This window comes from Mastomys coucha, unplaced genomic scaffold (assembly GCF_008632895.1).
Source record: "Mastomys coucha isolate ucsf_1 unplaced genomic scaffold, UCSF_Mcou_1 pScaffold18, whole genome shotgun sequence".
NCBI classification, from domain to species: Eukaryota; Metazoa; Chordata; class Mammalia; order Rodentia; family Muridae; genus Mastomys; species Mastomys coucha.
Genome location: NW_022196900.1, coordinates 94679135 through 94696277, shown reverse-complemented (window position 1 = coordinate 94696277; position 17143 = coordinate 94679135). Strand labels below are relative to the sequence as shown.

Genomic DNA, 17143 nt, shown 5'->3' with positions numbered 1-17143 from the left:
TCCAGTGTCTTCAGAGACTCATTTTTCAACCACTTTGGAGCAGGTGGCTTCCGAGTCTATGAAAGACTATAAGCCAGACTATAGGCCAGGCACCTGCCTCCTGCATTGGTTCTTCTCATGTAACACAGAAGTAAAAACTGTAAATGTATTCTGCAGAATGCACAGATGAAAACAAAAATCAAGAATCCCTTTATCAGGGTAACAAAAGTGAGTATGTTTGACAGCTGGGCTTTTGAGCTGAATGATCCAGTCTTTACCCTTCCCAAGACGTTAAAGCCAACTGTCCTACCCTGAACTTTTGTGAGGCAGAGCAGAGAGACCTTACATGACCTCAGCTTCTCACAGTGCAAGTTACAGTGTCTGATGTATGGGGCAGGGGCCAGTTGAGCACTCAGCAACCTCTGTACAAGCAATACTGTATAACTTTTGATTCCATAAGAGCAGAGAATTGTTGGCACAAGTAGCTAACAATCCCCTATGAGTAACCAATACCTGGCACACATACGAGGAAGTTCATAACTGTGCTATCATTTTTATCCAGTCTAAGGATTTACCTGAATTTTGTATATTAATTAAACACAAAAGACTAGGCTCTTATGATGTTGAGAAAAGTCTTTCAATAAAGATGACCCTTTTCTTTCTTTTTGTTTTTAAGACAGCGTTTCTCTGGCTGTCACTCACTCTAAAGACCAGGCTAGCCTTGAACTCAGAGATCAGCCTGCCTGACTCCTAAGTGCCAGGATTAAAGGTGTGTGCCACCACAGCCTCAAGATGACTCTCTTTTAAAAGATTAAAAATTTTAATTTAATTAATTTTAAATTATTAAAAAATAAAATTAAAAATTTTAGGTTCACTGGTATTTTGTATACAAGTATGTCTGTGTGAGAGTGTCAGAAACCCTGGAACTGGAGTTAGATGCAAATATGAGCTACCATATGGATGCTGGGAACTGAACCCAGGTCCTCTGGTAGAGCGGACAATGCTCTTGACTGCTGAGTCATCCATCTCTCTGGTCCCGAAGATGACTCTTTAAAAAAACTTTGATTTGGGGCTGGAGAAATGGCTCAGCCGTCAAGAGCACTGACTGCTCTTCTAGAAGTCCTGAGTTCAATCTCAGCAACCACATGGTGGCTCACAACCATCTGTAATGGGATCTGATGGCCTCTTCTGGTATATCTGAAGACAGCTTTAGTATATTCATATACATTAAAGAAATAAACAAATAGTCTTTTTAAAAAAATGACCATCAAAGTAAGAATTCACAAGAAAATGGAAGCCGTGGTCCCTGTGCAGGAGGAGAGATGGCAGGGCAGGTCCTGGAAACTTTTCAACTAAGTTGTAGTTCAGCAGCTTTTAAAAGTTCATGTTTATTCATATTTTTCAAAATATATGTACATAAAAAAGGAAGATTTACAACAGGAAAGATTGCCTTCCATGCAACACAAATCCCAATGACTCTTGATGGGACCTCACAGGTATGAGCCACCAATTCAAGCCCAATCCTTAAGTCCATTTCCCAGCCATATGTGGGGATCCCAGGAGACAGTTCAAGTGGAATGAATCTCAAACAAACACCTTCTCCTCTGGCAGCATGTGGGGGACCAGAGGATGTATACATCAAAAAGCTTAAGACAATTAAAATATTAAGTGCCATGGGAAGAATAAGTGATGAGCAGAAACTGTAGTTCTCAAGTAGGGAGCTAATACTATTTTACACAACCTCACACCCTAAACAAATACAAAGAAGAAGAGGGCTCGGTAGCACAGCTTCATTTGCTTCTCCCTCTCCTCTCTTCTGTTAAAATATCTCAAAAAGGAAACCGCTTGCCTGATATCAAAAATTCTATGGAAAGAATGGGGTGGGGTGGGAGTGGGGACACACGCACAGGTGAATCTGAAAACTGGTCATTTTAGCAAATTATGTTTTACCATTTAACATTTCTACATTAGTAATCAGAACTCTCAAACAGGGACAACTCATGCCCCAAATATTAAAAATATATCTAGACATTTGATCAAGAATATTCTGTCATTTTTGGTAATAAGCAACACCAGCAATCAGATTCCATATATTCCTGTACTTCCCCTTTAGTCAAAAACCAAGTGGTGCCGACTTGTGCTTGCTGTTGAGGGAACAGTGCTCTGGGCAGCAAAGCGAGCTTGGCGTTGGTCAGAGTGACCAAAGGAGAGGAGATCTTCAGAATCTATGGGATCGTAGAGACTGGGGCTTCTTTCCAAAGTTAAAATGTCTCCAGCTCAAGCTGGAGAACGGTCAGTGGATGCCCTGACAGCCAGGGTTAGTCACACAGCTCTAGCTGTCTCCAGGCAGGAAGCAGCACTGCCTTCCCACCAGTGCTCCTGCCCCGTCCTGACTTCCAGCACCAGACCTGTAGGTGCTCAGTACAAATGCATCTTTGCAATTGTTTAGATTAACTTGAAGGAGGAAAAAAAACCAAATCGGATCACAAAGAGATGAGGGTTGGTTAGGATGAACAGAGGGAGCAGGGAGCAGTCAGTGGAGTCCAGCATTATGGCAGAAATTAAAGTGATGAAAAAGCAGGCACTGAGATCAGCACCTAAGCTAACAAATGTCTACACTGGTTTGTTTATATTCCTTCCCACAATGTTCATATGGGAAGAAAAAAGTAAAATTTAAAAGCATTATAACGAAAACAAATGCACACTGACCTTTATAAAATAAGATTCTGAATTCAATCATGATACCCTTTTTCCTATAAAATTTACTTTTTTGTCTTGAAAGACTTCTTCATGGCAGATTTGCCCTTCCCGGGCAGTTTTGCTTCCTTTTTTGCATTGGCTATGGGCTTTTTGGAGGCACTCCCACTAGGCTTCTTGATGATTGAGGGTGAGGGTCTGGCTTTCCTGGCAGGGGTCTTGGCCTTGGGCGGAGCTTTCTTAGGCAGCGGCCTCACCTTCCCTCTCTGAGCAGCAGGGACTTTACGCGCAGGCTTTGACCCTCTCTGCTTCATGGATGCTGTCTTCCCTTGGGACTTGGCTGGTGTTTTCTTCTGTAAGCTGTGAGAACACAAGAGTATATGTATCACTGAGTAGAGGACAAAGTCACTTGCCAGGACAAGTCCCTTCTGCTTAAAGAGAAGTAGCTTAGATAGAATTCACTATGTTAAAAACAGAAATTTGACTTCACTTCTCAATTCAGGCTTCAGACAAATTTAACTGATTTGGGGAAATCTACAGGTCATTTCCTGGGATAATATGGAATTATTTTTCTTTGAATAAACCAAATATTTATGTTTGACCAGAAAAAACATCATGTATTCACACTGCCTGAAGTCTGAGTCCTTGAATTTTCAAGGGAGAGGATAATTTAAATGTTGCACAAAAAATCTGAGAAGGATATTAAATGGTTAGAACACATTCCTACCTTAGCCCTGCTTATTAGCAATGTTTTTGAGTGATACTAGGCACACTCTAGACTCATCACTCTGCACTGACCTATGACCCCAGGCCTTGTTTTACTTTTTGAGATGGGGTTTCAATAAATTGCCCACACTGGCCATCAACTTCCAATTCTCCTGCTTCAGCCTCCTTAAGAGCTAGAATTACAAGTTCAACTCCATTTTCAGCTCTGAGAGATTTATTATCTGTCTCAGCAGATTCCTCATGCCATACCTCCTCTTGGGTGGTGGTTCTTCATCCTCAGAGTCTTCTGATGATTCATCTTCATCTTCATCCTCGTCTTCATCTTCAGAGCCATCTGACTCTTTCTTTGGAAATAGAACTCCTGGGCTAAGGTAGGGGTAACAGTAAACCATCATCTTGGAGGACGAGGAAAGCAATGTGAACTTGGATGCCTGTCAGCAGATTCCCTCAGACATGTCAAGTCAGACTACAAGTATCTGTTTAGAATTTGTCCTATTTTGAACATATGTACAAAGTCACCATAAATCTAGGAAGTTCGACATGTTTTTATCCCCTCTCCCTCCCATCATTTAGTAATAAGAATTGTCACTATTTAGTAAGTAGTCACTAACCTTCTGCCATGTGATCTCCCCCAGACACAGCAGTGAATGGTCTATAGAACAATGACCTTGTTTTGCCTTCCCAATACTGGCAGATAACTATAAGACCAAAACTCTTCAAAGTTTTAAAGAAATCAGGCAAGATTTGTATCCCCTAAACTCTTTTTAAACTTTCCTCTATTAGTATTTCTATAAATTAAAACATGTATATGACCCGACTATTCAATTTACTATTTAATGCATGAAAGCTTAAGTATACATTAAACAAAGTAATGTCTATGGTTTTAAGAATAGTTATGTAAGAAAGTATTAATGTAGAGTTGCTAAAGCAAGATCCTCACAGCACAGGCTATAGCATCTTACTAATAAAAGCCTAAGAGAGTTGTGGCACCAACACATAGAGCAGCTAAGAGCTTTACATACGCTTCTGTTCGACAGTTAAATACACCATGGATAAGAGACAGGTTTTCAAATAGAAGCTTAAAGAAGGCAGAGTTAGGATTTGTGGAAGAGGTCAAGGTTCTCCACATCTGATTTTCTGAGTGATTAATTAGTATTTAATTCTCTGGCAAGCTGACTGTTGCTATTACTTAAAAAGCTAAAGAATGATCATCGAGTGACTGTCCAAGAACTGGCTAACCAATAGCAGGAATGCCCACTCTAGGGAGACCTTTTGGTAGTTGTTATTTTCAGATAGATCCGGTTCAGGCTAACATTAATGAGGCAAGCTATGTTAACCCAGGCTTGTAAGCGGGCAGCAGACTCAAGTGCACAGTGGCCAGTGCTTCACTGTGGGTGCTCACCTGGGGTAGTAGGGGAAGCACAGCTGGAAGGTGCCACTGAACCCCTTCCCAGAGATCTGCTCCAGCCACCCGTTCTTCTCACATTTCTGCAGAGTTTTTTTCAGCAAATGCACTTTACAAAAAAATTCAAGAAGGAAGAGAAAGTTTATATATTCAGATTTGGTCACTCAACCATGACTAAATGCAAACCACACCAACACTGGTCAGACACCGACTAGTGTAGTCCTTTTGTCTGACTGTGTTACTTATAATTAGTTCATAAAACAATTATTCTGTGCCAATAAATTTGGCAAGTTATTTTGAAAAAAGTAAAAGGAAACATTAGAATCCCTTGAGTCAATTTTTTTCACAGAAAAAGTAAAGAGGTGATTAGAATGAAGTAACTGCCTTGAGTCTAGAGGTCAAGAGTCTTATTCTTTTTTTTTTTTTTTTTTTAAGATTTATTTATTTATTATATGTAAGTACACTGTAGCTGTCTTCAAATGCACCAGAAGAGGGCATCAGATCTCATTAGGGGTGGTTGTGAGCCACCATGTGGTTGCTGGGATTTGAACTCATGACCTTCCGAAGAGCAGTCAGTGCTCTTCCCCGCTGAGCCATCTCTCCAGCCCAAGAGTCTTATTCTTGCCGGGCAATGGTGGTGCACACCCTTAATCCCAGCACTTGGGAGGCAGAGGCAGGTAGATTTCTGAGTTCGGGGCCAGCCTGGTCTACAGAGTGAGTTCTAGGACAGCAAGAGCTACACAGAGAAACCCTGTCTCGAAAAAAAAAAGGCTAAGGCCTAAGGACTTTGAGTTCCATGCCAGCCTAGGTGAAACAATAAGACATTATCTCACAAATGAAAGCTGTGAGGGGACAGAGACACAGCTCAGCAGTAAAGGTCCTTGCTGCTCTTTCACAGGATGCAAGTTTGATCCCAGAACTCATGTTCAGGCTGCTCACAATCATCTATAACTTTAGCTATAGGGGATTTAATATCGTGTTTTGACCTCTGCAGGTGCCAGTGAAATACATTCTCTCTGTGTCTGTCTGTCTCTCTGTCTCTCTGTCTCTCTGTCTCTCTCTCTCTCTCACACACACACACACACACACAAATAATGAAAGTTAACAGCTCTTTCAACAGCATTAAACCTCAGCTGATCACTCCTCAGTCAGTGATTCCTCCTCCGCATCAGCAGCTGTCCTTGTCCAGCCCCAGTTAAGTGCACACATCCCTGACTCTTACTCTGATAGTTAGAGTTGGTCCCTGGATGGTTCTCCAGGACATACTTCTTCAGAGCAGTGGTGGAGCAGGTCTTCGGCTCGTTCATGGCAGCGATGGCAGACAAGATTGCATACTCCATCAGGCTCCCACCAAGCAGGGGTTTCTCCCCTGATTTCTTCAGCTGTTTTCCAAGGAGGAAGAGAAAAGCATCAAGACAACACTCTCCCAAAGCAGGTCAAGACAAGACTCCTCTGCACCAGGTGGGTCGGAGCTCCTGCATCAGCACAGATATGTTTTACAATGAATTGTCAGGTCAGGGACTTTTCTTCCCACTCACCAGGTCTCAATTTAACCGAGGAGTCCCAACCCTCTTGTGGTTATTTTCTTCTTCCATTAATCCCTCCAACCCTCCTAAAACAGCAGTACGTATTTTGAACCCAAAGGGACTGACATCTTTATGCCTTGTGCCATGAAAAATAGATAAATATCTAGAGGATCATAAAATTACATGGCCTAATTCCAGGCTGAGGCTAAAAAATAAAGATCAGTAACAATTTCTCTCAGAGAGAAAGAGAGAGAGAGAAAGAGAGAGACAGAGAGAGAGAGAGAGAGAGAGAGAGAGAGAGAGTGAGAGGGGGGGAGAGAGGGAAAAAGACAGACAGAGACAGAGGAGAGAGAGAGAAAGAGGCAGAGAGAGAAACAGAGAGAGGCAGAGAGAGACAGACAGACAGAGAGAGAGACAGAGACAGAGAATAGTAACAATTAGTCAAATAGGAAAAGAAAACAGGAATGCTCTACAGTATTGGGTTACTGGGTTTCATTTATCAGAAAGAAGTTTGGCTTCAAACTTGTATGTAAATAAGGATCATTTAGTAGGCTCCTTGTCTAGCATACATGAAGCCCGGTGTTCAAACATCAATACCATATAAACCAGTGATGGTGGCAAATGCTTGTAACCCCAAGACTTAGGAGATAAGAACAGAAGGACTAGAAGTTCAAAGTCATCTCAACTACACAGAAAGGTCAAGGCTAAGCCAGGCAGTGGTCATGCACACATTTAATCCCAGCACTTGGGAGGCAGAGGCAAGTGGATTTCTGAGTTCGAGGCCAGCCTGGTCTACAGAGTGAATTCCAGGACAGCCAGGGCTACACAGAGAAACCCTGTCTCAGAAAACAAAACAATGTAAAATGTTCAGTTTTTCCAAATCTTATTACATTCATTTACTGTTGGGTTATTATGTGGAGACACACATACACACACGCCATTGACAAAGAAATTGCTAAATTTACAACAGCTGCTTCTTTCCTTCTTCCACCTGGATCCGAGGACAGAACTAAGGTCATCAGACTTGAAGCCAAGCACCTTTACCTACTTTGTTATCTTTTTATTTCTTGAGACATGGCCTCACTATGTAGCTCATGAAGGATTTGAATCTGAACTTTTCTTACCTCAGTCTCCCTTGGCCTGAGATTACAAGGTGTGTGCCACCATGCTTGGTTCTTAGTTTTAATTTCTAATTCAGTAAACACTGATAGATGTTAACACATAAAAAACATTTTTTGAAGGTCTTCAACAGTTTGAGAATAAAAGAGATTCTTTGAGAACCAGTTCGACAAGTAAGCCTGCAGATGCTAACCTGGAATGTCCCCGAGGCACCTTTGCCAGTTATCTGCTCTAGCTGACCTCTCTCTACTGCTCTCTGCAGAGCATTCTTCAACAATTGGGGCCTGCAGAGAGAAACAACAACAGTGATAAATATGTCAATGAAAGAAGACTTGCAGAAACAGACATGAGGCTATTTCCAGATCTAAAGTTGTAATTCCTATTATGTGTAATAGCTTGTTAAAAGGACAAAAACGGAACACCACACTGCAGGCATCCTGACAAGCAGAACTCCTTTTTTCCTAAGGAAGCAGTTACTGACATATGCATAGTCCTCACATATAGTACAGACTTTCTAACAGCCAGAGCATGCCAAGACCCTGGAACTTACTACCATCAGACTGATGAATGCCCCAAACAATTAAACAAAGCAAAGACATGATTTTACTCCAAATGGGGTCTTATTGTGTGGCCCGAGCCACACAAAGCTTTTTGGCTTTTGTCATACCAACCAAATTCACATAATATGTAAAAATACTTTTTTTTAAAAAAGGGCAATTTTGGAGATAAATGACATGTGCTGAGGAATAGCACACCAAAAGTTGACCTCTGGCTTCCACATGCTCACGTTCATGTGCACATCCAACCCCCCCCCCCCCCCCCCAAGGAAACTGAAGTAGTAAAGGATCCTGTGAGCATCTTAACATGGGAAATAAATTTACGTTGTCTCAAAGTTCTGATGAGGACAAAGCAATTAAGGCACACTCACTGTGATGACACTCAAAAGTTTAATAGCCTTTGACACATGAGATCCTATGTTTTTTTTTTAAAGATTTATTTTAATTTTATGTACTTAAATATACTATTGCTGTCTTCAGACACCCCAGAAGAGGGCATCAGATCTCATTACAGATGGTTGTGAGCCATCATGTAGCTGCTGGGAATTAAACTCAGGACCTCTAGAAGAGCAGACAGTGCTCTTAACCACTGAGCCATCTCTCTAGTCCCCATGAGATCCTATCTCAAAAGAAAGAATGAAAGAATGAAAGAAAGGAAGGGAGGAAGAAAGGAAGGAAGGAAGAAAGAGAGAAAGGAAAGAAAGAAAGAAAGAAAGAAAGAAAGAAAGAAAGAAAGAAAGAAAGAAAGAGCAAGCAAGCAAGTTAGCTACCTAGCTAGCTGTCAGGACTCCATGGAGATAGCTGCAAGAAGCAATGTGGCCTTACAGAACAAAAAGGGGAAAAGAGCTTCAACAAGGAGGTGGACTCAGTTTCCGGTTCACTGCTGTCCATAATGTTGTCTGTCTGAGGTGGTTAGAACAGAGACAAAAGGGCAGCAATAGTGCACGTCTCACTGTTTGCATAAATCCACAACTTAGCAATTGTAACAACCCAAACACTTTGGTCACCATCTCCTGAAAGGAAAGCCTGCTGTGGTACATGCCTTTAAGTTCAGCTCTCATAAGGGAGAAACAAAGGCAGGTGGATTTCTGTGAATTCAAAGCCAACCTAGCCTACAAAATGAGACCCTGTCTCAAACTCTCAAACACACACACACTAAATTACTCAGAATTTTATATTTAAATGAGAAAGATACACTATTTATGTAAGTTGTCAAGCCTTCTCCCTTTAAGGAAGTTCTTATTAACTTATTTTGTGCACATCTGTATAAATCGGATGACAACATGAAAAGGAAGTTCTTTTTCTACCATGTGGGTCCTGGGACCACACTAAGTTAGGCTTGGCAGCACCCTTACTCACTGAGGCATCTCCATGGCCCCTGTTTTCTGTTAAATAAAACCTGAGCTATCACAGCAAACAGAAAATGACTATCTAAAATTGATAGAAGAGGGTTTTTAAAAAATATTTCATTCTCTCTCTTTCTTTCCTTCTTTTTTTCTTCTTTCTTGCTTTCTTTCTTTTGGTTTTTTGAGACAGGGTTTCTCTGTGTAGCCCTTGCTGTCCTGGAACTCACTCTGTAGACTCAGAAATCCACCTGCCTCTGCCTCCCAAGTGCTGGGATTAAAAGCGTGAGCCACCACCACCCCGCTATGTTTATTCATGTTTATGCCTGCATATGTGTGCATGTGTGTGTGTGTGTGCACGTCTGTTGGTCTGTCTGTCTGTGCACCATATATGTATGCCTCGTACTTGAGGAGGCATCAGACCCTTGGAACTAGACTTGAGCTACCATTTGAGGACTGGAAATCAATGCTCCTAACCATGGAGCCACCATTTAACCCCAACATGAAAGGAGTTACAGGGGCTGTGCAGATAGCTCTGTGGGTGTGCTTGTTTGAATGAGAATGGCCCCATAGGCTCCTATGTTTGAATACTTGGTCACCAGTTGCTGAACTGTTTGAGAAGGATTTGAAAATGTAGCCTTAGTTAGAGGAGGTGTGTTACAAGGGTGGACTTTGAGGTTTCAAAGAACTGGTGCCATAGCCATGTGTCTTTGCTCTATCATAGACTCTAATCCTCTGATCTCAGAAGCCCAAGTAAGCATTTTCTTTTGTATGCTGCCCTGGTCGTGGTGTTTTGTCAAAGCAACAGAAAAGAAATTAAGACAATGGGTAAAATGCTTGCCAGGTAAGTATGAAGATTCAAGCTCAAACCCCAGACACCATGCAAAAGTCCATCAGTATTCCCAGCTTACAGGAGGCAGGGAAAAAAACTCTTAGAGCAAATTAGCTAGCCAGACTAGCCAAAGGATTCAGTGGCCCAACCAAGACAGACTCCCAGCATCAACTTCAGACCTGGGCATGTGCACAGGCATCTGAACACTCGAGCACATGTCCCCGTAGATACTCCACATGCACACTCACACGTACTTGAGCTCATTACTTCAGAGGTAGAAGCAAGAGGACTACCAACTCAAGACAGCTCTATTACACAGCAAGTTTGTGGCTAGTCTGGGCTACTTGAAATCTGTCTCAAATCAGTCCTTCTACAGGAAGGATTGATTCAATATTGGTTCAAAAACATTTTGGGATAGGGGAACTATACTTATACTGAATACACACTTTCCCTTTACCATTGTTGCATATATTATAAAATCTATTAATATAACATTTATATTGGGTATTTTAAATATTCTAGGGAAGATTTAAATAAAGCATACCAGAGGATGAGACCAACAGTGCAGGACTATAATACCAACTATTTAGCAGGCTGAGGCAGGAGAATCACAAGTTTAAGACATGTCTCAGACAATTTAATGCAATAATGTGTCAAAATAAAAAGTAGAAAAAGGAGCCAGAGTATAGATAAACGGTAGAGGCTTGCTTTAGAACCATGAGGCCCTGGCTTCAATTGTCAGTAGTGCAAAGTACAGCAGATGCCAGGAGTAATCTACTACTCAGAAGGCAGAAGCCGGAAGCCTGAGTTTGATGGCAGTGTAGGCTACACAGTGAGCTCCTATCTTAAACACAAAAGGAATCACACAGGAAGCCGTGCACTCTATCTACTGCTCATGTGTTTCCCTCTGCAAAGCACATGCTCAGTAGTTCTGAGTCTTTGGTATCACGAGGCCCCCAGAACCATATCCCACACAGGTCCTGACTGTTGAGGGGCATGTAGACTCTATTAGGATCCTGTAAGAACATGAAGAGAGGGCTGGAGAAATGGCTCAGTGGTTAAGAACACTGACTGCTCTTCCAAAGGCCCTGAGTTCAAGTGCCAGCAACCACATGGTGGCTCATAATCATCCATAATAAGATCTGACGCAATCTTCTGGTGTGTCTGAAGACAGCTACAGTGTACTTATATATAACAATAAATAAATCTTTGAAAAAAAAGTTAAAAAAAAGTATGAAAAGAACAACAACAAAAACCCTTACATATGACACAGAAAAAAACCATACCGAATTAATATATATATATATATATATATCATACAAAAAGATTTAATTCTGGCTCATCCCAAAGAAATCCTTAACTACGTCATCTATGTCCTTTCTCTAGAGGGGTGTAAGGGAGCATGCTGATACCTGATGTCCACTCTGAGCGTAGGGTAGTACTGAGACACATATTTCCTGATGAGGCTGTAGGAAGCTTCCTTAGGTTCACAGAGTCGAGTGAAAGCCAATGGGAGAACATCTTCCAGTTTTACTTGTGGTTCTGGATCCACTGCTAAGCCCTTCTTCTGCAACACAGCATCAACAGTTAGACCCTCACCGAGCAGACAGCTGCCGGCCCACTGCTGCCTACAGTTCCAGAGCAGCTAGGGATTTAATTTTAAATGTATAAAACTTTCAGTTATAAAAATAATACAGATCATCATGCTTTTAATCATTGACACAGACAAATATTATTTTACTTTTTAGTTTTGAGCCATAGTTTTTTTGTTTTGCTTTGTTTTTAAATCAATGAAACCTGTGTTGTGTGTTAGTACTTACAAAAATGAGAAGACAAAAGGGATCCGAGCACAGTCTGGGGTCTGGCTTGAGCAGAAATGTACATATATATCTCTTTAGATTAAAATATATTTCACAAAAAATCACGTAATTCATACAGTTGCCCATAATTCAACATAAGGCACTAAGGACCATAGGCCTAACAAGGCTGGAATGCTACGGTTTGCAATCTGGTACTGCACTCCCTGATATGGGGAAATTACTCACAACCTCTCTAAGCTTAGTGGGAAGGCTGCCCCTACAAATAGCACTGCTCACATGGGCCCTCAGCAGCGCTCCATCTTCAGCAGTAGGAACAGCGCTTCAACACAAGCTCAGCAGTGGGACAGTGCTTCAACACTCAAACCCTGGTAGACTTACCTTTCTGTTTTTGGATTTCTGAGGTGGTTTTGATTTCTGGACCACGACAAAACTGCCAGATGCACCTTTCCCTTTTACCTAAAGTAAATGAAGTCTATGTTATTCCTGTAGTGAGTGTGTAACTCCACACTAGATGGTTACAGAGCCTGATGGGAAATCTAATGTGAAGGAAGTACTTCTTAACTGCAAAGAAGGAACACTGGAGTTGAGGAGTCAAGGCCTGGGACAGGACACATTAAAAACAAACAAACAAACGAACTCTCCACACAACAGGAATCACTATTCATTGATGGACCTGCAAGTACCCTACACAGAGAATGCACTGAGTAAATCCTGTAACGTTAACTAGTCCTTGAGAGCTCCCAAGCAGAGTTGCCCTGTCTGACCCACCGCAGCTCTGGGACGGTGATGAACTGGATCCTAGACGAGCTCTTTTGCTCCCATGGGTTTCTTTTCTCACTGTGGACTTCTGAAGAGTGCACTTGATGAGATAAAAGTCCATTTCTGTCCTAAGACTGTCCTGACGTTTTCCCAGGGCAGGGTGACCAGGACCTGATGCCTGCCCTAAGCTGTACCAACTCCAAGCAATACCTTGAAGAACTAAACAAAGTAGCAAAGATCATGCCTGCAATCAGTTGAGTTCTATTTGGGCTTCATCTGATGCTTTTGCTTTTAAGCATTAACAGTTTATATAATAATCAATTAAGGTGAGTTTACCTACAAGCCAATTTTTAAGTAACCAATTGAGTCGGATAAATCAAATTTTAGAGCTAACAAACCTAACAAAAAAGCAAGTTGTCTTCTGTTCTGGCAATATATTCCCTAACCTTGTTATCCCTTTCAGAGCTATGTAATTTCAAGCATAAGCCAGTCTCCAATGATCCAACCAATAGTACAACAGGCAGAAAAAAAAAAAAAAATCACACCATTGTATAACCCTCAGTTAAGAGAGCCCTGCAGAGGGCTAAGCACTGGTAAGAGCACTTGGTAGGAGCAGTGGCTGCTCACTCTTCCAGAGGACCTGGGTTCAGTTCCCTGCACCTTACAACTGTTGCAATTCCAGTTCCAGAAACACTGACACAGACATACACGCAGGCAAAACACCACTGTACATGAAAATAAATAAATAAATAAATGAATAAAGTAAAAGAAAAACAGAGTGGGCTACAAAGCCAGGTGGTGGTGGCACACACCTTTAATCCTAGTACTCAGGAGAAGCAGGAAGTCTCTGAGTTCCAGGCTAGCCTGGTCTACAGAGTAAGTTCCAAGACAGCCAGGGATACACAGAGAAACCAACCCTGTCTCAAAACAAACAAACAAACAAACAAACAAACAAACAAGAAAAGAAAACAGTGACCTATAAAGGCAACTGCCGTCTGGGCTCTGAGGCCTCACATGGGAAGACAAGGTCCAGCTGAATTATTTCAGCCATATAACTTACTTTTAACAAAAGAAGGCTACACATAACTATTGTTAGAGATGGACTTAGCAAAGCTGATACATGAAGTACTCTTATTTTCTACAGTGGTGTAGTACCTGTTTGATGACTCCTCTGTTTAACTCTCTCTTCAGTGCTTGCTTAAGGAGATAGCCCCTTCTCTCCAGATCCAGGGAAGGGTACTTATGAATGATGTACTTTCGAATAGCAACCACTGATGCGCCACTCTTCTGGAAGCATGCCTGCAAGATTTTCAAACCAGACTTACAATGGTAGTTATTTTGGGCTAGAGACTCTGAATGGTTTTCTAAATGAGTTCCTACAGAAATGAGCTTAATGGTAAAGAGGCAGAGGAATGACCAGTGCTTCAGGTCAGTGCAGTTAGGCTTGTAAAGCTATGGAGAATAACACTAACAAGGGCTTCTGCAACAATCTGAATCTTTCACAGTCACAGGAACTGCTGGGTATAGTAGCTCCCACCTGTAATCTCACCACTCAAGAGCTGGAGGTAGGTGCATCTCTGCAAGGCCAACCTAGGTTACGTGTAAGACCAACCCCCAAACCATAAATATTCTAAGAGTTAATGAAAATCTCTTTATCACTTTAATTCTAGTCTGGATTTATGTAACAGTATTGACTGTCAACTGGATAGAATCTAGAATCACATAGAGATAGACCTTTGGTGTAACGGTGACAGACAACGTGAAGTTAAGTGATATGGGAAGACTCATCTTAAGAGTGAGTGGGAACGGACGGTGATGGTGCATGCCTTTAATCCCAGCACTTGGGAGGCAGAGGCAGGCAGATCTCTGAGTTCGAGGCCAGCCTGGTTTACAGAGTGAGTTCCAGGACAGCCAGGTCTACACAGAGAAACCCTGTCTCGAAAAACCAAAAAAAAAAAAAAAAAAAAAAAAAAAAAAAAAAAAAAAAAAAAAATGAGTGAGTGGGGCCATTCCCTGGGCAGGACTCCTGGGCTGTATGAATAGAAACGGGGAACATGCATCCGTTGCTCCTCCTCTGCCTATAGATATAAACCACCATGTGTTTCTCCACACTCCAAGCTCCTTTTGTGAGACAGGGTCTCTCTATGTGACTCTGGCTGTCCGGAAACTAGGTGGAGTAGGCTGGCCTGCTTCAGAGATCTGTCTTTGTCTACTGAGTACTGGACCACCACATCTGGCATGACCACTATTTTAAGATCCTGCAGCTGTGACCTTTAGTCCCTGATGGGCAGTGCTTTGAACTGTGAACTAAAATAAACCCTTCTTCGGTGCTAGAGATGGCTAAGCAGTTTAGAGCATTTGTTGATCTTGCAGAGGACTTATGCACAATTTCCATCACCCGTATGACAGTTGACAATCACCTGCAATGCTAGCTCTATGGTACCCAACACTCGCTTCTGGCTTCTATGGGCACCAGACATGGAATATGATGCATACAAATACATACAGGCAAAACACTCATACATAAAAGTGAATACATCTTTAAAAAAAAAAACCACCAAGCAGTGGTCGTACATGCCTTTAATGCCACAACTGGGAAGGCAGGGGCAGGGGTATCTCTTGAGTTCAAAGCAAATTTGTTCTACAGAGTGAGTTCCGGACAGCCACGGCTACACAGAGAGACCAAACCAAAATCTCAAACTTTTCCTTAACATGCTTTTGAGAGTATATTTTATCCCAGGAACAGGAAAAGGAACACAGACAATTCAGAATACAGACCTTTAGCATTAAAGGAAACACAACAATACTATCACAATAGTGTCAGCTCATTTTTGTTTGGTTTGGTTTGGTTTTTCGAGACAGGGTTTCTCTGTGTAGCCCTGGCTGACCTGGAACTCACTCTGTAGACCAGGCTGGCCTCAAATTCTACCTGCCAAGGCCTCCCAAGTGCTGGGATTAAAGGTGTGCACTACCACTGCCCTGTATGTGAAATTCTTAAAGAGAGGCTATGTAAAGAATAGAGATTGTGCTGGGCAGTTGTGAAGATCACCTTTAAACCCAGCACTCGGGAGACAGAGGCAGAAGCAGAGGCAGATCTTTGTGAATTCAAGGCCAACCTGGACTATAGGGCAAGTTCCAGGACAGCCAGAGCTGTTACACAAAGAAACTGTCTCAAAAAAAGAAAGGAAGAAAAGAAAGAACCTCTAGCAATCTATCTGGAAAGCTGGCTCAACATGTTCTTAGAGGCCTAGACTTGGTGCCAGTACCAACATGGCAGCTTTAAACTACCTGTCACTCCAGGTCCAGAGCGTCCAATGCCCTCTTCAAAGGCTCCTGAACACACATGATGCCATAACCTCAATAGGCATACATGGAAACAAAAATAAAGCTTCTGGTTTTAAATACAGAAGGAGGGCAGAGAAGGACTTAGGCATTCAATCCCAAGCAGGGGAAGTTAGGAAATTTATATAATAAAGGCAGTATAAGATAGCACGTTCATCTGGTGCTGGCCTGGCAGCCAAAACCTGTAATCTTGCAGAAGAGTCAACAATTCAAAGTCATGCTTGACTAATAGGGAGCTCAAGGTCATTCAACTTGTGCCTCATCATGAAATTCCCCCTGACCTCAAAAAAACTATGAGAGCCACATATGCTAATGAAGCCAACGGATTACATTGAAGTCATAATGCTTTGTAAGAAGGCTAATTTTTAATATTATATTTTGAAATTAGTGAAAAAACAAAGCAGTAGTATTTATTAATTATTTATTTGAAGTTATTTTAGGCATGAAAAGTGGTATATATGAGGTGCTTAGCTGTACAAACAAAACTTGAGAGTAATTTTTAATAAAAATTCTGACTATTTTCTAATGACTTTACTTTAGATGTGCATATGTGTATATGTGATGTATGTAGGGTGCCCACTGAGGGCATCTGGCTCCTGGAGCTGTATTTATAGACAGTCATGAGCTGTATATGTGATGTATGTAGGGTGCCCATTGAGGGCATCCTGCTCTAGAGCTGTATTTATAGACAGTCATGAGCTGGTTCATGTGGGTGCTGAGGATGGAACCCAAGTTTTCTGTAAGACCAGCAAGTGCTCTTAAGTGCTAAATCATCTCTCCAGCCCCGTGATATGAGTTTTAAAAAACAAATGTGCCAGCACCCAGGAGGAAGCAGCAGGTGGATCTTTGAGTTCAATGTCAGCCTGATCTACAGGGCAATTTCTAAGACAGCCAGGGCTACACAGAGAAACCCTGTCTTGGGGGATAGGGTGTTCATCAAATGTAAATAAGGCAGAAAAACATGTGCCTCATGTGATGAAACTCCTTTAAGAAGCAAAGCAGGAATTCTTTTTTTTTTTTTTTTTTTTTTTTTTTTTT

General features: G+C 41.7%; 1 protein-coding gene across 10 annotated transcripts in view; it reads right to left on the bottom strand.

Annotated features, from left to right (window-relative positions):
* Positions 1-1342: 1342 nt before the first annotated feature.
* The window catches only part of Hp1bp3 (heterochromatin protein 1 binding protein 3), a 26747-nt gene continuing 10946 nt past the window's right edge, over positions 1343-17143 (bottom strand). For 5 of the 10 annotated variants that reach the window (XM_031379185.1, XM_031379190.1, XM_031379187.1 and 2 more), the window contains 8 exons: positions 13919-14062; positions 12383-12460; positions 11597-11751; positions 7646-7736; positions 6030-6189; positions 4805-4916; positions 3652-3768; positions 1343-3036 (listed from right to left, as the gene is read on the bottom strand). In XM_031379185.1, the coding sequence (XP_031235045.1) occupies positions 2742-3036; positions 3652-3768; positions 4805-4916; positions 6030-6189; positions 7646-7736; positions 11597-11751; positions 12383-12460; positions 13919-14062 (1152 nt within the window). In that variant the 3' untranslated portion in view covers positions 1343-2741. The remainder of the gene's footprint in view (positions 3037-3651; positions 3769-4804; positions 4917-6029; positions 6190-7645; positions 7737-11596; positions 11752-12382; positions 12461-13918; positions 14063-17143) is intronic. The other 5 variants (XM_031379188.1, XM_031379194.1, XM_031379186.1 and 2 more) reach the window with 3 other exon arrangements.